This window comes from Vulpes lagopus, chromosome 14, assembly GCF_018345385.1.
Source record: "Vulpes lagopus strain Blue_001 chromosome 14, ASM1834538v1, whole genome shotgun sequence".
In the NCBI taxonomy this organism is placed as follows: domain Eukaryota; kingdom Metazoa; phylum Chordata; class Mammalia; order Carnivora; family Canidae; genus Vulpes; species Vulpes lagopus.
The window spans coordinates 20,880,971-20,901,088 of NC_054837.1; the positions used below are offsets into that span (position 1 = coordinate 20,880,971).

General features: G+C 42.7%; 1 protein-coding gene across 5 annotated transcripts in view; it reads left to right on the forward strand.

The window, feature by feature from the left end:
* CIT (citron rho-interacting serine/threonine kinase) overlaps positions 1–20,118 on the forward strand; it is a 168,275-nt gene that overhangs the window by 89,199 nt on the left and 58,958 nt on the right. For all 5 annotated transcript variants that reach the window (XM_041729458.1, XM_041729460.1, XM_041729459.1 and 2 more), the window contains 9 exons: positions 3,588–3,758; positions 4,048–4,098; positions 4,834–4,887; positions 7,692–7,832; positions 9,645–9,770; positions 13,114–13,209; positions 17,200–17,316; positions 18,269–18,378; positions 19,386–19,560. In XM_041729458.1, the coding sequence (XP_041585392.1) occupies positions 3,588–3,758; positions 4,048–4,098; positions 4,834–4,887; positions 7,692–7,832; positions 9,645–9,770; positions 13,114–13,209; positions 17,200–17,316; positions 18,269–18,378; positions 19,386–19,560 (1,041 nt within the window). The remainder of the gene's footprint in view (positions 1–3,587; positions 3,759–4,047; positions 4,099–4,833; positions 4,888–7,691; positions 7,833–9,644; positions 9,771–13,113; positions 13,210–17,199; positions 17,317–18,268; positions 18,379–19,385; positions 19,561–20,118) is intronic.

Sequence of the window (20,118 nt, forward strand, 5' to 3'; positions counted from 1 at the left end):
CCCTTACAAGAGATTGCTAATGCCTGTCATCCCTTCCTCAGGAAAGGGAATGAAAGTTTGAGAAACACAGAAGGCATTGTTGTTTTGGGATTTCTATTTTTGTTGTTGTTGTTGTTTTTAAAGATTTTACTTATTTATTCATGAGAGACACAGAGAGAGAGGCAGAGACATAGGCAGAGGGAGAAGCAGGCTTCCTGTGGGAAGCCCGATGTGGGCCTCGATTCCAGGATCCGGGGATCGTGCCCTGAGCCAAAGGCAGATACTCAACCACTGAGCCACCCAGGTGTCCCTGGGATTTCTATTTGAATAGGAGTATGTCTGCTATTTTCTTCCCACAAAACTCCAAGGCTCTGTTCAGAAGGCTTACTTTAGGGGAGATGTTGAAAGTTGTCCACGATTCCCCATCTTGATCCCACTCAACACTGACTGACAGTCCATCCCATGCTGAGATATAGCCACTGTTTCTCATCTCTCCCTGGAAACAGACCTGATTATCTTCTCAGATTTTTCCTGAAGCAGGGATTTGGTTAGCTGTTGGACTTATAGGATTTCCTTGAAGGATGCAGTATAACAGATGAATGTGAATTCCTTTTGATGATGCAGCTCAACAGATGAATGTGAATTCCTTTTGATGCTTGTAGCAAGCTGGGTACCCCAAGAACTCAGATTGCTGATTGAGATGTTACCTGATTCCTTGCCTTCTTCCCCCTGGGCACCAACAGCTCAGGAAAAAGAAATGTTGAGGAGAAGGATCAACGCTCTGTCCTTGCTCTTGACAAAACACAAAAATTACTTACCCTTCTTGCTGACAGAAGTTCCAGACAGAAAAAGGAGCGTGAGGATAAAAGCTGCCCAAGCTTTTCTCTCAGCTCTCTGCTTCCTCTAGAGCTTGGTATTTGTGCCTGTGAGCAGGGCCAACAGTACTTTTAGGGAACCATAAAATGTTTACACATTTGTTTGTTTTAATCAGAAGAAAAATACTGAGCTTTTAGGTCAAAGAAACTGTTTTTATAGATAATTCTAATGCTTTTGTCTATATGAATGCTGTTGTAAAATATAATTTATTTATTTTATTTTTTATTTTTATTTTTATTTTTATTTATTTTTATTTTTTTAAAGATTTTATTTATTTATTCATGAGACACACACACACACACACACACACACAGAGGCAGAGATGCAGGCAGAGGGAGAAGCAGGGTCCATGCAAGGAGCCTGACGTGGGACTCGATTCTGGGGCTCCAGGATCAAGCCCTGGGCCCAAGGCAGCACTAAACCTCCGAGCTACCGGGGCTGCCCTATTTTTATTTTTTAAAGGTTTTATTTATTCATGAGAGATACAGAGAGAGAGAGGCAGAGACATAGGCAGAGAGGAGAGCAGACTCCCTGTGGGGAGCCCGATGTGGGACTTGATCCCAGGACCCCAGGATCACGACCTGAGCCAAAGGCAGGTGCCCAACCGCTGAGCCACCCAGGCGTCCCTAAAATATAATTTTTTAAAAAGATTATATTTATTTATTTGAGAGAGAGAAAGAGAGAGAGAGGCAGACTCTCCCCTGAGTAGGGAACCTGATGAGGGGCTTGATCCCAGGGCTCTGGAATCATGACCTCAGCAAAGGCAGACGCTTAACCAACTGAGCCACTCAGGTGCCCTGTAAAATATAATTTTTACTATACATGTAAATATATATAAAATATATATGTATTTTTAAATAGCAGAAGGGGCCCAGGGAGGCATAGTGCCCAGAGCCATGAAAGTCATAAAACAACTGTGGCCAATGGGGCTAGAAAATAAGGGATGCAAGAAAAGGATATATCACTTCACATAATTCAGCTCAAGTTCCTCTCTGTCCGTTCAGATAATTGTGCGTAGGTTGTGAAGACCTTTGGTTATATAACCCAGCATCACCCACTTTGTGTGCACCACCCAGACAGCCTGGTACCCCATGACTTCTGGGATTGATCTTCACTAATAGTATGCTTACTGGTGGGAGGAAGTAAAATGAGACCGTGCTTCACTCTGGGCTCATTATTTTCCTTTCCCAATTATCCAGAGAGGTGTACTTGTATGAAAACTATCCAGTTTTCTGGGGGGGCCGCTGGTGGCGGAGTGGGGCGGGGGGAGGGTACAAAAAAAAAAAAAAAGAAAACTATCCAGTTTTCTTAAGAACATCACCTCCGCTTTAGTGTGCATCTGGGAGGATTGCCTGCCACAATGGGATGAAAGGTTTGCTTTATACCCTGTTGCTTAAAAAAAATCAATTATTGTTTTTACTGGTTAAAAACATGTCCTTGCTCAATGATACATCTTCAGTGATTTCTTGAGAGAATTGATCTTAGGGATGTTCACTGTGTATTGTGAATATCAAAGATGATCTTGATTCCATTCTTTATTCTTTTCATTTTATATCCTCCCCTGGCCCCCCTCTCACCCACCTCCAGTCACCTCGGATTGGATACATGCTCGTTCATAATCCCTATATGCATAAGCTTTGATTTTTCAAACAGAATATTTTCATACTTTGGCCCAAAGTTTTCAAAACCATTGCCCATTTCTCCTGGTAAATCCAATTTTGAAAAACCAATTCAAATGTTCTGTTTTGATTTTAGAAATTCATTTTGGAAAAGGTCAGGCTGTTTGGATCACTTTAAAGGTTTGCTCAGAGGAACAAGATAATTCTTTCTCCGGAGTTTTGCTCCCAAGTTATTTTGACCAGAGCTAGTGTTTCTGACTCTTCCAAATTTCAGGGTGACTTGCATTTCAAGAGCAATGTTAAGTTCATCATTCAGTTTTGGCTCAGAGAAATTAATGGTGAGAAACCGACATGATGAGTTTCACCTTCCAAGATTCTTTCCACCGAGATTTCCAATTACCCCCTTGTGTCATCTGAAAGGTTAATTTTAAAACTAGTACCATACCTAATTGTGTTAGGAGCACATGACTTCTAAAGGACAAATCTATATAAATGATTACCCTTGGAAGAAAGCTGCACGTAAGCAGTTTATCCTGGTTGTTCAAAGAGCATTACTTTCAGCTCTCTTGTGTTGCAGATACCTTAAGGTTCTGTGCTACTTGTACGGTATTATTTGCTCAAAGGATCTTACTAGATATAGGCACACATGTTCTAACTGGTGTTATTAATGATACATGATCTACATTAAAACAGTTGGAAGATTTTTATTTATTTATTTGAGAGAGAGAGAGCATGTGTAAGGAGAGGGACAGAGGGGGAGGGAAAGAGAGGGAGAGAGTCCCAAGCTGACTCCCTGCTGAGCATAGAGCCCAACATGGGGCTCGACCTCACAACTCTGAGGTGATGACCTGAGCTGAAACCAAGAATCAGACACTCAACCCACTGAGCCATCCAGGTGCTCCTACATTGAAATACCTCGAAGATTTAATATTCTTTTCTTCCTCTTCGCCCACCCTACAGCACATTTTTATCCATCTTTTCTCTAGGACTGTTACTTGCTGATCTGTCTTCAGCATGCATCTTTCCTCTGTGGTCCATGGTCTTCTGTCTTCACTGCCTGTGTTTTCTTTAAGAGTTCTAAAGTTCGCCTTTCTTCCCTTGCATGCTCTTTAGGAGTACCAGGCTCAAGTGGAAGAAATGAGGTTGATGATGAATCAGTTGGAAGAGGACCTTGTTTCAGCAAGGAGACGGAGTGATCTCTATGAATCGGAGTTGAGAGAGTCTCGGCTCGCTGCTGAAGAATTCAAGCGGAAAGCAACAGAATGTCAGCATAAACTAATGAAGGTAGCCAGCCACCTGCCACCTGCCAGAAGGCTGTTTCTGGGATAGACTCCTGGGTGATCTTAGCAAGAGTAAAGGGAATACTAGCTTAATGAGTATATGTTTGGGGTATAATGGAATACTCTGCAAGGTCCTGGTCTTTCTCTCTCTCTTTTTTTTTTTTAATAGAAGATAACTTATTTATCGTCATCATTTGGCCATAGAGACCAAGAAATTATAGTAGGCAGTGTTGTCTCTGCAAGACTTTTAGGTTCTTGATATTTTCCAGTATGTTTTATCTCTTAAATTACAGGCTAAGGATCAAGGGAAGCCTGAAGTGGGAGAATATTCCAAACTGGAGAAGGTATTTTCCATTTTTGGTATTGCTATTTTATTGCATTTTTGGTAGATAATCTTGTTTATTTGAGAGAGAGAGTGCACGTGTGTGGGAGCTGGGGGAGGAGCAGAGGGAGAGGGACGAGCAGACCTGAGCTGAGTGCAGAGCCCGATGCAGGACTCAGTCTCACAACCGTGAGATCATGATCTGAGCCAAAATCAAGAGTCGGACACTCAACAGACTGAACTACCCAGGTGCCCTGATAATCTTTTAAATGCTACCCTTCACGAATAACATGCAAGCCAGCCGTTGGTTAAGAATAGTCTTACAATGGATAGAGAACTCTCTTCCAGGTTTATTTTGATGGTTAATGTCTGGGCAACCACATTTAGCTTTAGCTGTGGTTCTGAAAGGGGTAAAAGACTCTGATTTTTTTTTTTAATTATGTCTGAACACAGTAACATGTAAACTGAGACACTTAGGAAAACGTAGGTGAAAATTCCTGTAGTCTTAAGGCACTGGGCGACTTTGCTTCTCTTGGCATTTGTGTTTTGCTGGTTCTAGGGGATTAGCATGCAGCTTTTCATTAGGCTTTCATTAGACTTCTCTGATAGGCCTCTGTTCTTCCTCTCCATTAGGAGGGGCTGGAAAACAGAACAAAAAGACCCCATAGAAACCTTCAGAAAATAGCACTGCACTAAATGTAGTAATACATTAATACCAATTTACCTTTTGCTTTATTTCCTGGGACTTTAATTATAGATCAATGCTGAGCAACAGCTCAAAATCCAGGAGCTCCAGGAGAAGCTGGAAAAGGTAAGCCTGAGGTGATTTTGTGGGAACTTATCCCTCATTTCCAGATACTTTTCTTTGCCTTGTCCTGGAGCCTGAGAAATGAAAGAGACAGACTTAGTTAGCCAGCACTAAGGAGAATGAAGGGGGGAGTGAGCTATTACCTGAAAATATCAGAGCTCTGAATATAGTTTTTCCTTTGGAGACATGTCAGCTGTGTTTATTTTTAAAAACCCAAGCTGTGTGAGACTCTCAAGTAAAAGTTCTAATTATACTACAACAGGACCCAAAGGCCAAGAGGCCAGCTTCTCTCTCTTCAGGGGGCCAGGCTTCCCGTTTTGCACATTTGTATGAGAATCAGGTGTTATGCACGATACAGACTGCTTTCAGTGAGAAACTTTGGGCCCGTGGGAAGTCTGGGGGAGCCGGGGTATCATCTCTTGGTGGGGATAGGGAGGAGTCTCTTTTTTTTTTTTTTTTTAAAGATTCGTTTGTTTGTTTGTTTGTTTATTTATGATAGACCTAGAGAGAGAGAGGCAGAGACACAGGAGGAGGGAGAAGCAGGCTCCATGCCGGGAGCCTGACGTGGGACTCGATCCCGGGACTCCAGGATCGGGCCAAAGGCAGGCGCTTAACCACTGAGCCACCCAGGGATCCCTGGGGTCTCTGGTTTATAGCGTCCTATGCAGGGGGTGCTAATGATCCTCCCTTTAGCTGAACGCTGGAAATGCTAATGAAAGGTCCAGAATTGATGTGGTTTTGAGACATGCCTGTCACAACAAGAGTGTCAGTGTGTGTCCTGGCCTGGTTTAGTAGAGCCTCTTCTTACTTACTCTTTTGTTGTTGTTTTTAAGTTGTGGTGAAAAATATATAACGTTGAATTTACCCTTTTAACCTTTTTTTTTTTTTTAATTTATTTATTTACTTGAAAGAGAAAAAGCATTTGTGTGGATAAGTTGGGGGAGGGGCAGAGGGAGAGAATCTTCAAGCTGACTTCGGCTGAGCCTGGAGCCTGATTCTGCTGGGCTTGATCTCATGACCTGAGCTGAAACCAAGAGTTGGATGCTTAACTGGCTGAGCCACCCAGGCACCTCTACCATCTTAACCATTTTAAGTATGGAGTTTGGTAGTGTTAAATATATTCACATCGCAGTGGATCTCTAGAACTTTTTTATCTTGCAAAACCAGAACTCTTTATCTGCTAATTCTCCTTCCTTCCTTCCTACCCCTAGCCGTTGGTAAAACTAACCTTTTTACATTCTGTCTCTGTGATTTGGACTCCTTTCGAGACTTCATATGAGTAGCATTGTATAGTAATTGTTCTTTCATGACTGGCTTACTTTGCTTAGCATAATGTCCTTGAGGTTCTTTCATGTTGTAGCATGGGATAGCGGTTCCTTCTTTTTAAAGGCTACATGATATTCCATTGTGTAGATAGACCACATTTTGTTTATCCATTCATCCATCCCCTTCTCACCTATCCTGGAGATTGCTAATGAAAGCCTCTACTGCCCTGTTTTAGCTACCCATTTGTATGAGGATTCATGTTTCTATCTAGAACTCTTTTCTCCACCAGGAGTGTGACACAAACCATAAATGTCACAGCTACTGGGGTAATTTTAAATTTTCTAGTAGCCACATTAAACAAGCAAAAAGAAACAGGTGAAGTTGTTTGAATGATACGTTTACTTAATCTGATAGAGCCAAAATGACACAGTTTACTTAATCTGATAGAGCCAAAATTGCAATGTCTATCAATATTAAAACATTTACATGGTTTCAGTTTTTAGATGAATCAAACATAAGCTACATTAGAAATTAATTTTCCGGTCACACCAGCCACACTGGGGATGTTCAAGGGCTGCCCATGTCCTGTGGCTCCTGTGTTGGACAGTGCTAGTCTTGAAGCTTTCTTGAAGTTTTTACTCTTTTTTTTTTTTTTTAAAATTTTTATTTATTTATTTATGATAGTCACACACACAGAGAGAGAGAGGGAAGCAGAGACACAGGCAGCGGGAGAAGCAGGCTCCATGCACCGGGAGCCCTACGTGGGATTCGATCCCGGGTCTCCAGGATCGCGCCCTGGGCCAAAGACAGGCGCTAAACCGCTGCGCCACCCAGGGATCCCTTTACTCTTTAAAATTATAATTCAAAGGAAAGAAGTGTGAGCTTTTTGGTTTCTTACACTCAAATCTTTGCTATATGATGCTGTAAGAGCTGCAGTGTAGTTGAGACCCAAATGAAAATTAACTTCAAAAGGTTTAGCTGTGTGTGTGTGTGTGTGTGTGTGTGTGTGTGTGTTTAAAGCACAGATTGTGAATTACCAGTGAACTCTATGGTTGCTGTAGCCTTTGATAGGTTGAAGAAAAGCTTACAGTTTTTATCCTATTTTGAAATAAAAGTAGTACAGATTGCCTGTAGGAAAATTAGCAAATGAGATAATTAAATAAGAAGAAACAGTGCTCTAAGGGTAAATACATTCACACCTGGTGGATAAGTCCTGCTAGACCTTTTGGTTTGCATTTACTAGGTTGCGTTGAACCTAAGATACTAATGATCAGCAGATACACCTTTATCTGTGCACCTCAAGAAGGAAAAATTGCCATCCATTTTAACTGTGAGATGCATTCCAAATTCAGTGACATTGAAATATATACAAATGTGTCTTAGCGTGGAGGAAATACAGAATAAAGTGAATGTTTATGGGTTTTGAAAATGGATCTGCTACAGTATACTTAGTATTGCCTGCCTTTTATGGAGGAGACTGTCACCATTTTTTTCTGTGAATAACTTTGGCCATCTGTGTCCTGCTCCTTCTCCCCTGGTAGGCTGTAAAAGCCAGTACGGAGGCCACTGAACTGCTGCAGAATATCCGCCAGGCAAAGGAGAGAGCTGAGCGTGAGCTGGAGAAGCTGCAGAACCGGGAGGACTCCTCTGAAGGCATAAAAAAGAAGCTGGTGGAGGCTGAGGTGAGCAGGGGTCCTCAGGCTGTGGTGGACTGAGCCTAGGTCCCAGCGTGGCCACCCATGAGCAGCCGACCAGCTTGAGGCCATGCCAACAAGAAGGCCCCAGAGAACCACTTTGCCTTCTGCAAACCCCTTTGAAACATGGGAGGCTTGGCAACGTTTTCCCCAAAGGGGAAGAAAAGACTGGTCACAGTGGTGGCCAGTAGAAAGGTGTCCTGAGGAAAGCCTTGCCTTTCTGTTTGTTTTCCTCTGGCCTCACTAACCTGGGAGGCTTTATGTTCTAATAGGTGAATCATAACGCTGTCCCTCAATTTCTCTTTTTCCTCCCTCCGCACCCTTGTTTTTCCTTGCCTCCTCCCTGCAGAGTGAATAACGTTACCTTCAAGGCGTCAGCTATTACCCGTGTGTCGATGGCCCCCTGGGCCTATATTTTGGCCCCCTCCTCTCCCTCGAATTCTTTGTTGTTGTTGTTGTTGCTGAAACATTTGATACAATTATACAGGAAACACATGAGTGTCTTCTCGTTGTGACAAACTTGAACAGTACTGAAGAACGCAGAATAAGAAATAATACTTCCCCTTACTCCCCTCTGCCTCCCCCACCGCCTTGGTGATTGTCCCAGAGAGCAACACATCGTAGTTGATTTAACCATCACACCCTGCCTCCCCCTATTGCTGGGCCCTCTGCCTTCCCCTGCCACAGTGCTGTGGCTGGTGCATCAAATCTAGAACAAACTCGGTATCTTTCCCCATGAGCGGGGCTCCCTTCTTAATCTCCTCATGCCAATCCAGGCCACCGTCATCCATCTGGTCACCCCAGGCTTGAAACCTTGACATCATCTGCTTTTCCTCGTTTCCTGCCATTCAGTGAGCCACTCAGTCCTATAAGTCCAGCCCCACTGTTTCCCCCGTTCACCCCTTGTTTGCCATTTCTGTGGGCCTCCTCATGGTCCAAGCCTTCTTTCCCTTAGCTGAGCGCACTTGCTCATTTCTTGGCTGCCCCCCACCCTGATTTCCATCTTCCCTTCCTCCTCTCTGGCTTATACCATGTAGGACTCACGGGCCTCAACACAAGGCTCGTTGGCACCCCCCTGGCCCATCCCAGAGCTTTCAGAGCTTCCCTGTATCCTGTGTGCACCCCTGAGCTTGGTACGTGAAATTCTGAGCCATTTGACCCACTTAACCCACTAGAGCTCCCTTTTACCTTCTCTCCTATTCTGTCCCCTAAGGCATCTTATGCTATAGCCCCTGGAGGCTTCACCTGGGGCTGCACTCGCTCCCACCCCACTCCGTATTTCTGCTAATGTGTCTGCCTTGTCTGAAGGGCCTTCCACCTCCCCTCCTACCCTCCCCACTCCAGCCTGGGTATCCCGTCGTCCTCCAAAGCTCCACATCTCTGTGACTTCTCCCCTCAGCTCGTTTAGTGAAAAGACCTCACTTCCACTGCCCTCTGCACTGATTTTCTGTATGGCCCTTCCCCGTCTTAACCTATATTATGTTTCTTTATGTTTGTCTTATCTTTTCCAAGGGCAGGAATTCTGTCGGCTTCCTCTCCGTATTTTCCGCGATGCCTAGTGTGATACTTTGCAGATAGTAGGTGCTTGGTAAATATTTGAATGAATGAATGCACTCTTATAACCCACACAACCAAGTACTTGGATTCTAGAATCTTCTTTGCCTCACCGTTGCTTCAGGTGCCCGAGACTTCTCTTCCTGCCTTGTGCGTATGCTTCTCGAGGGTGCTCTCCCTCGGTGCAGGCGCTGTGCCCGTAGCGGTTACTCCATTAAAACTCTCTGATTGATTCACGATCTACAGGAACGCCGCCATTCTCTGGAGAACAAGGTAAAGAGGCTAGAGACCATGGAGCGTAGAGAAAACAGACTGAAGGATGACATCCAGACAAAATCCCAACAGATCCAGCAGATGGCTGATAAAATTCTGGTGAGCAGGAACAAAAGCTGAAAAGTTAAAAGACAACAGGTTAGAGGTTGCAGAGGGAAGGGGGTGAAAAGCGGAATGGAGCACCGCCACCAGGGGAGGTGTCACCAAGTAGGTGAATGGAGAGAGGTGGCCTCAGTGTCTGCCACATGCTAGGATAGCACCCATCACCAAATGTTGGACGTCTCAGCACCGGTAACAGATCCGTAAATACTATTTTTCTGCTCTGTTTGCTACTGCCTGACATTTTAAAATATGAACTTGCATCCTCTGTCATTTCCAATACATTTCTACAGGAGCATTTACGTACTTCTATCAGCAGAGTTTTGTATGGCTGTTAACTTTGCGATGGCAATTACAGTGGGGATTTAGACCTTTAAGATCAAAACTCAGATTTTTGCTTTTTGGAGAAGAGAGAAATTAGTCATGCAGGGTTGTTTTCTGCAGAGTAGTATTTGTCACAGATCCGTATTCACCCACTCACTCTCTCTGCTACAGTTGGTTATTAGTATTATCCCCCCCGCCCCCCTTAATTTCCTTAGATGTAGCAGGTCTTTTTTTAGATTTGTAAATCATCATGATTCTGTTTTTGGCTCCGGTGACCAAATTAACTTCATCAGGGAAGGCCGGCTCAGGTGGTACTTGTGGATGTGGTGAAATTTTGTCCCAGGCAGGTGAACTTTTAAAGAACTGTCCTTGGATCTCAGTTCCAAAGCCGAAATGTGTGCCACGTCTGGGAGTCTTAGCGATGACATGGAGTCTGTTCCTAGCCCCCTCCTCCCTGCCCCTAGGAGAGACCCCACAGTGGTCTACCATTCCTTTCCACCCTAAGGAGTAGAGGTGGTGAGCAGGGCAGGGCATCTCTCTCTCTCTCTCTCTGTCTCTCTGTATCACTTCTGGGAAGTGGGTCACTTACAACTATATGAACTCAAGAATGGCCAATTTATAGGCCTGTCCTTAGTGCTTCAAACAAACAAACAAAACCAAAAAACAAAACACCCCAAACCCTTCAAAACATTACCGGTGTTTGCATATATTCATGAAGATATGGATGCTCTTGGGCGAACAGGTGAAAGAGAAACTGGTTGAATTGTTTTGCTTTCACAAACAGTCTTCGTATATACGTCTGCACACAAAGGCAAATGTGACTGTTAGTCTACCCTTTCTGTTCTCTTGTTCCATCATCAAAGTTTCTCTTGGAGATTGTCAAGTGTGTGAATTTTATCGTGAGTAAAATTAGATCCTACCAAGATCCCACCACCGCTGTCCCTTGCTTGGTGCAAACGAAGTGGTTAAGTCTCTTGTGGTTGCAAACTGTTTCTCTGTTTAATGGTGATGTGTTCATTCATTCATTCAACAAATATTTAATGAGCTTCTACTATGTGCCAAGCACTGTTCTAGGAGCTGGAAACGTAGCAGCGAACAACAATGTTTGCATAACAGGACTGAAGAGTTTGATCTAATACATAGAGAAAAGATAACGTTTTACAAAAATGACAACAACAACAAAAAATGGCAAACCACCAAGAAGTCAGATTTAGAATATTTGCTTTTCCAAAGATACACTTGAAATTAAAATGTAGGGGTATAGAGTTCTGCGTTCTGGGATTCTGTGTTCTAAACTCCCATTCATATATAGAAATTGGGTCTTAAAGTCATTAGGTTCAGGTATCTGAGTTTTGACCTGTTTTTAGACCCTCCTTTCCATTCCTATGCTATCTTAGGAGGACAGAAACTCAGAAAAGATGATTATCAAGTGATTTCTAACATAAAGAAAAACAGATTTCTTTGTTCAAGGGTATCTTGCCACCTGCCTGACTACCTTTGTGGTTGTGACTTCATTTATCAGGAAGTGGCTTTTGCTAAAGAAACCTGTGCGTAGACTATGAAATACCCAGGACGTGGGCAGAGGTGGTCCTTAATCCTGTCATATAATGATGATGCTTGGAAACAGATCCCAAAATGTCATTTGCTTTAAAATATTTGCTATTCTGATAAGACCTTTTCAAAACAGGTAATTGGGGTTCTCATTATAGCAAAGTCTTTTGCTTTAATGAAAGAAGTCATTGCAGGAGATCTTTTAGTGCACATAAAGCCCTTAAAGTATGTTTTTATTAATTAAAATCCTGTTTACATTCAACTTTTCAAGATCACATCTGTTAGACTGCAATAGATCTTGTGCACCTGGTCTTAATATTGAACACTTTACTGGCCCCCAAAGCAAAGTCAGTGCTTGTAGGCTTTAGAATTTCAAAAGCTTAATCAGTAACATTTTATGTGCATATGAATCTGAGAGTCTTTTTTCCCCACTTTATGGACATATCCTGTATAATTTCCTCATTCTTCAAAATTCTCATAATTACTTCTACTTCAAGGAAAAATTTCATAACTGTGAAGAGATGAAAACTTGGGGTAATGACTTTTGATATTAGTAATTAACTAATGGTCCAGATTCATAAGAATTAATGTGGATGCAGATATCTGCATTTAGAGAATGTTTCAGTGGATTGATGCTGCCTTTTATTAGATCAGTTTATAATACATTGGCAAATGAATTGATATAATTTTCAAATGAATAACGATTTTGTTTAAAAGCAGAAATCTTAGAATGGAGGGAACATTAAATCTGAACTATTTATATCACTCCAAACTCTCCATCTTTAATATATATGCATACATATTTCGGTCATTATTATCAGTGTATTTTATGTGCTACTTTGTTCCCATTAGCATTGTAGCCTATAAACAAGATACATGAACATCTCCAGATACTTGCATTCTCCACCCACCAGCCAGCTTAAAAAATAAAATCCTTCAAACCTCAAAGTGTTTGAATTGTAACATTAATTTTTTTCCCATGGCTAGGGTGAGCAATCACGTTGATAATCAGAAAGACAAAATCATTTTTAGGATAATAAAATAACTTGAGTTTTGAAAGAAATTAAAACCACGTTTCTCATTTAAGGCCATAATGAGAGTGACAATGGCCTAAGGTTCAAGACAGTGGTGGTCAGGGGCTTTGTGCTGCACTAAACTTTCAAATGTTGCCTTGTGACTGTCATTTCCCTGTGCACAGATGAAGAGCTGCTTTTGTCTGACCTGTCACACTGACAGCGTTCTGATCCCAGCCCACCGGCTGCATGTGTATGTGTGTGACTACTTGGACCTGGAAACCCCAGGGCCAAGGATCGGTGGTGGTTTCCTTCCCAAGAGCCTCAGGGGCTAGTCATGAAGGAACGTGTGCTTGTTGCTTGTGGTGCCAAAGTCACATTTCCCGTGAATGTCTAACACACATGAGCTCTGTCTTTCCCTTTGCACACCTGACTGTCTGTTCCTTTGTGTCCAGGAGCTGGAAGAGAAGCACCGCGAGGCCCAGGTCTCAGCCCAGCACCTAGAGGTGCACCTGAAGCAGAAAGAACAGCACTACGAGGAAAAAATTAAAGTAAACACACTTTCTGATTTTCGCTGGCATTCTTCCTATGGCACGACACAGCTTCTCTCTTGTCCTGGGCACTTTGGACCACTTCTTGCTAGACCAAAGGCCTATTGGGGGTAAATGCTGTCCTCAGGCCATGGTGGGAGGTTTTGGGATGTTAAACCATGTGGGGGTTTTGATATGTGATGTCAAAAAATATATATGTATATATATTTGTATATTATATAAATTTATGTATTTGTATATAAATATGTATATATAAATTTATATATATATATAAATTTATATATATATATATATATATATCCATGATAATTTAGATTTAGCCACAGACTCCTCATTCTTGGCTCTAATTTCCTTCCTGCATCTCAGATCAGAACATTTTTCCATTAGTTTAAAGTATATCCCTGAGGACTTACTTTAATGAAGACCTGCTGGTGACAAGTTCTTGGTTCTGGGTGTCTGAAAGCATCTTTATTTCACAGTCATTCTTGAAAGGTGTTTTGCCTGGGGATAGAGTTTTGCGTTGGCAGTTCTTTGAACACCCTTTGAAAGTATCATTCCATTGACTTTTGACTTTTATTGTTGCCAGTGGGAAGTCAGCTGTCAGTCTAACCATTGTTTTCTTTGAAAGTAATTGCTTTTTTTTTGTTATTTGGCTGCTTTTAAAATTTTGCTCGGTCTTTAATTTTCTAAAGTTTTACTGTGATGTGTCTGAATGGAGATATATTTCTCTTGCTTCAGATATGTAGGACTTTAAAATATCTTGGTATCTTTTATCAATTCTGGAAAATCATTGGTTACTGTATCTCAAGATTGTCCCTTCTTCCTTCCTTCTTCCTTTTTGAGAGTTTGAGTAGGTGTCGTGTGCATTTTTTTTTAATATTTTCCATTTCTTTATCTCTCAGTGCACACTGAGGGTGAGTTCTGACTGATTTTCCCAGTTTACTAGTTCTGATCTGTCAAATCTGCAGTTAAGTCCATCCAGTGAATTTTAAATTTCAGTTCCTATATTTTTGGTTTCTAGACATTTTATTTGGTTCCTTCCCAAGTTTACTAGGTTATTTAAGACAATAATTTTCTATTCCTAGCATTCATTTTCAGCTTGTCTTTTATTTCTTTAAATACATTGGAATAGTTGTTTTATGTTCTTTATTGATAATCTGAAGGTCTGTTTCTGCTCTTTTATTTCTCTTTGTTGTTTTTCATGGTGCCTATCTTCTTGTGTGCTTGGTCAGCTGCTCATCTTCCTTAGAAAATTATTAATGGGAATTCTTTGAAACTCTGAATAGAAATGTGTTCCTCCTTTGGGGGGTGACCCTGGGCCTAGACTTCTCTGTCTTCTTATCCTTTGAGGCTATTAAAAATGAAGTTCCAGTTTATTTGGTTCAGCAAATGCCTCAAGTTAAAAACAACTTTGTGCCCATCTTAACTCTCTAGGTTTCTGCTTTCATTTAGAATTTTAGTCTCTAATTTCTTACTCTCTTGCCAGTTTTGGGGGGAATGTTTTCTATACTTTGTCTAACATTTTAAATCATTTTCCATAGGAGAGCTGTACTAAATAATCTAGCCCAATGTATAAGATATTAAATTTAATTATTATTTTAATTATTAGAATTATTATTTCAGCTCTATTATTAATAAATTCAGTGATCAGAAAAAATGCCAGCTTATCTATTTCCTTTAAAATCACATCACATTTTCCTTATGATTTTGGACCAAGCCTTTAACTCAATTCTTGTGTTCCTGAGAATCAGACATTGGTCATTATATCTTAAATATTATGTTTTCCCATTCCAAATCAGACAATGAAGGAGGCTTTTAATTTTGTGTTGATCCTGTTATAGATTTTGGTATTCTGTGTTCCTTTTTTGGAGAACCAAGCATGTACATGCCCCCACAGACATCATCAGTATCATCATCACCATCCTGGTACCTTTTTTTTAAACCCCTGGAGTTACTTTTGGTCATTTTTCATTTAAAAAAAAAGAAAAAAAAAAAAAAAGAAAAATAACCCAGAAGTGACTTCAAAGTGTTGTAGCATGACCCCCTACTCAGCATAAACGTTATATACTAATCCTTTTGATTTGAAATCTTATTGACTTCCCAACTTTTATCTTCAGAATAAACCAACTTCCAGAAAATTATGATGCAAATGGCACAGTGAAAATAGCCATTCATAAAACTCATTCTGTAATTTGGGTGAGTATATTGACTTTCCTGTCCAAAAGCTGTGTTCTATCTTAAACTGATATAAATGTCTACAGTGGCTCTCTCATTTCAAGTTCCTTGCTTCCTTCCCATGCATCTCCTCATTTGTGCTTCTGCCAGTTTAACTCTGGTGAAGCTGAGGTGTGTCTGTTTTTGATAGAGGCCGTACCTCTCTACCTTTTGTTGGTATCATCACGTCCCAAAGTCAAGGTTTTATTTTGAGAATGAGTCACCCTGAAAATGTACTTCGTTGCTTTAGCACCCCATAAAAAGGAGCATGCCTGGTCCAGATACTCTGTGGTCTCCACAGCCATTTAGATGGAAAGGACTTTGTTTTATAGATCCTAGGGATTGTTATGAAAAGACTTGTTTTCTTCTTTCTTCCCTCCTGGAATCTTTATGAAACCATTTCTTTTTAGCCCATTCTGCTTTGTGCTTCCATTCCAGCCTCTCTAAGGCCATTTTAGTAATAATCATGGTCGTACCCTAGATTCTGTTCTTTTCTCATTTGTAATTTTAGAATCACGCCCCAGCATCCTAAAGAACGGGCCACTTATCCTTTTGAGCTTCTCCCCTCCTCCCTTGACCTGTCCACCACCTTTTGTTCTTCTCCACAAACTCTCAATCTATTTTTTTTCACCAGTCAGTTCTAGTTTAAAGCCGTCTTTGAAATCTGTTCTTTCCTCTCTTTATCATGTGAACCCCCCTGCCTGCTGACTGGCTCCTTTTAGGGAGGATGTCCCCAGGAGCCATGAAGGTCCCTTCACAATAGACATTATGGGAAGGGCAGATCTCAGCTCCCTCTGTGACCCCAGTTCTTTCAGATTCTTCCCAGTATTGGAAGCAGTTGGGGTCATTCAGAAAAGGTAGAGTGGATTCTCTGTGATGAGAAATGGAGGGTTGTAGTCAAGGGCTCTGGCAAGTTATGATGTTGTCTTCCCCTGGCACCCCCTCTTTCTATCTTTCTTTCTTTCTTTCTCATTTGTTGTTTTGGCAACTGGTAGGGCTGTGTGTGCCTTGCAGAACATTAGATCAAGCTGGTGGATGGTGACACCATTACTGTTTTATTTTTTCCCCTTGGGAACAGAGGGTGCTTGCAGTGGTGTTCTCAGCACTGAGAACACATGATTTCTCTTCCCCTGGGAAAAGGTTTCTCTTTCCAGTGGGTTTTTTTTTCTTTTTTTTCTTTTCCCAGCTGGATCAGAGGAAAGAGGCACTTTTTTCCCCCTTTCTCATTTATGTTGTCTTTTCAAACTATTGACTCTCCGCCTACTTTATTGGCGGGCAGAACCCTCTTGTCCCCTGTCTGTTTCCCAACATCAGCCTTGGTCACACAGACATCCTTGGTCTTTAGCTCTCGGTCCCTCTGTGCACAGCCTTGGAGATACCTAGATTAATTCTGTACCAATTAAGAGCAAACAACGTTCTGAAAACTGGTGCATTGACTACGATAAAGTGGTCCCTAGGTAACAGCTGCACATTGTAAGATCTGGGGACAGATCTTTTATTTCTCTCCTTTTGGAGTCTACGTCCACTGAGGATCTATACTTCTTGAGTGTTTCTGGCTGCCAATCTTAAGATAAGTTCTTAGTTGAAGTCCACTGGTTACTTGCCATCTGATGGTCATGCTTGACTTCTTACCCCCATCCTGGCTCATAAGCAGATTCCCAGTCTGTCTTTTTGTCCCAGAGTTTTCTTGGCCTCTGTGCTTTTCCCAAGAGCCCCTGATTAGTCTTCCCTGCTCAGCTTTGCTACTTGGGACACTAACTTCTTTTTTTCTCGTAGGTGTTGGACAGCCAGATAAAGAAAGACCTGGCTGATAAAGAGACTCTGGAGAATCTGATGCAGAGACACGAAGAGGAGGCCCACGAGAAGGGCAAAATTCTCAGCGAGCAGAAGGCGGTAGGTATAAGGAATTACAAAGCTAGTTTCCCAAGGAGGGTTTATGAAATGTGCCCGGAGTCAGATGCAAGGAGAGCCCATTCCAGCCGATGAATTATTCTTCCTGTTTGATCTTGTGGAGTTTGTTGCCTACAGCAGGCTCTCTGCAATAAATTCGTCTCCTAAAAGCAGTGGGGAGGGGAAGTGGCTCAAGGTGGCCACTTTTGCCTTTTGTGCTCTCCTTTGAGGGTTTCATGCTGGGCTGCCATCAATATTATCCTTCACAAGGCCACCCGACAAAATAACCAGTGGCCCAAAGTCTTCCTTATGTGCTTCCTTTCTATGCACTCGCTTCTTGCCTTTCTCATCCATAGAGGCATGGGTTTCAGAAACTTTCTGCTTGTGAGGTTCACCTGTGGTGCTTGTTAATCCACCTATGATCCCAAACCCAACAGGGACTTTGGACCCCAGAATCCCCAATGGAAGGGCCTGGGAAGTTATATTTTTAACCAGCACCTTCCCCCCTCCTCCCTGATTTTTATGATTTATTAAGTTGGGAAAACTTTGGTGTAGAGAATCTAGGATGATAGAGAAATGACAGACCCATGGGTGATGAGACACACCAGTTTGCAGATTCAAGTCAGGCTTCGGCAGGCCCAAGTCCCATGCAGATGACGCAGGGGGCTCATGGGGCCTGCTTACTCACAGAATGTTGGGTTCCTATGTGGTTTCAACACAGGCCACTTAGGTAGTGTGGGGATGTGTCATCTTTGTCTGAGAAAACAACTATGTGCTGCTGTCTAGGCAGGAAGACTTGGACCCCTTGGGGTATAGACCAGTTAACTCCCCTGTTACTTCTGGTCAGAGAGCCTCCATTTATCTCAAGGGGAGCCTTTGGCCCCACAGCCCCAGTTTTTCTTGCTCTGGTTGAACTGTCCATGTGTGAGGTTTCCAGGCCCCCCCTGTGTTTCAGATGATCAATGCTATGGATTCCAAGATCAGATCCCTGGAACAGAGGATCGTGGAACTCTCAGAAGCCAACAAACTGGCGGCAAACAGCAGTCTTTTTACTCAGAGGAACATGTAAGTATTCAGATTCCACCTGTGTACGTGATCACAGATTGGTCTTCTCTCCTGGGGCGAAACTTCATTCTGTCGATGAAGCCAGAGCAGATTTAATTACTTCTGTCGTTTGTTCCAGACCCTGTAATACATGTGTAATTTTGCCCTCTCTTAAGCGGTCTCCTTCTGCCATGCCCTTTCTTTGGAGCTGAGTTTTCTTAACGGCTTCAAATTGCCATCAGATTACAGAGCACTCTTGCTCTCTCTAATGAGGCCTATTTATAGTTGGCTTTTGAGAAGCTGTGGTCCTTATTCCCCAGACTTGCCTCCCATGATGAGCCAGAGGTGATCTTGTGTGTGCCTGGCTGGGCCACCTGCCCTGCTGTTGTGAAGTAAGGTCCATGGGCATGAGGTTTGCAAGGACTCCCCATCTTCCAGGGGCACTTTGGTCTTAATCATCTCCCCCAAAGAATGAACATCTCTGGGATTCCTCCCCCACTTAGATACCTCTCTTCAGAGATCTTCTAAAACATTCCCATTTTCACTTAAACCAGCTCAGTGAGCCACTTTTTGGTCTTTGAGTCATTCTAGTTTCTGATGCTTGTGAGCGAGGTCTATGAAGAAGTGGAAGGAAAAACATCCCTTATCCTCACTGACTTTTCTTCTCCAGGGCCCACCTCTGTGAGTTGTTGAGGGCACTCTTGTACTTTTCAGAGGCTCCTTTCTGCTATTAGACAGAAAAAAGGGTCTACCTTAGGAGGGAAATGTGTTCATGTCTCTTACATTCCCCTTGACTTTCCTGAATTGCAGAGACCAGGACCTCTGAACAGTGAGGGCTAAGTGGGTCCTGGGTCTCCATGCTGGGGTCTTGCACATGAGGCTGGGTCAAGGGAGAGCCAACCTGGGAATAACCATGCCCACTTTCAAAGACACACCTCTCAGTCTGTTTCTTTCTGGCCGTCTAGGGGAACATGCTCCCCTCTAATGAGACTGTGATTTTGTTTGGCTCCTTCTACCACCCCCACCAGGAAGGCCCAGGAAGAGATGATTTCAGAACTTAGGCAACAGAAGTTCTACCTGGAGACACAGGCTGGGAAATTGGAGGCTCAGAACCGAAAGCTGGAGGAGCAGCTGGAGAAAATAAGCCACCAAGACCACAGTGACAAGAATCGGCTGCTGGAGCTGGAGACGAGGTTGAGGGAGGTGAGCAGGAGGGGCTCTGTCCCAGGAGGATGTGCTGGGGGTTGTGGGCTCTGAAACCAGCCAGGTGTCAAGCATCTGCCAGTGTATACCCAAGAGACACTGTGCATGGTGGTGACGAGTACAGACCCGGCCAGTGTAATCTAGGTTGGGTTTCTACTTCTATTTCTTGCAAGTGCTGTCTCTTTGGGCAGCCTACCTTCTCTCTGTGCTTCTGTTTCCTCATTGGACGAATGACTGTGATGATAGATCTCCCTCCTAGGGTCACATGAGGCTTAGGTACACTGGTGCATTTTTCAGATTGGGGGGCAGAGTGATTCCTCCCTTATCCTGATTTAGTGAGGGTCACATGCCTGAGTCCATGCTTGGGCTTTAGCACCTGGGTCCATCACGTGGCTTGTTGACAGTGGCAGCAGCGGTCTCATAGTGACGGTGGAAGAGTAAGAGACAAATCTAAATTTTAATGGGATGTGGTTGCTTTGGGGATGTAAGGAAGCTGGAAAGGGTAGCCAAGGTTTTGGGAGGAAAATGCAACACATTTGGTCACAGACACGTGAGGCT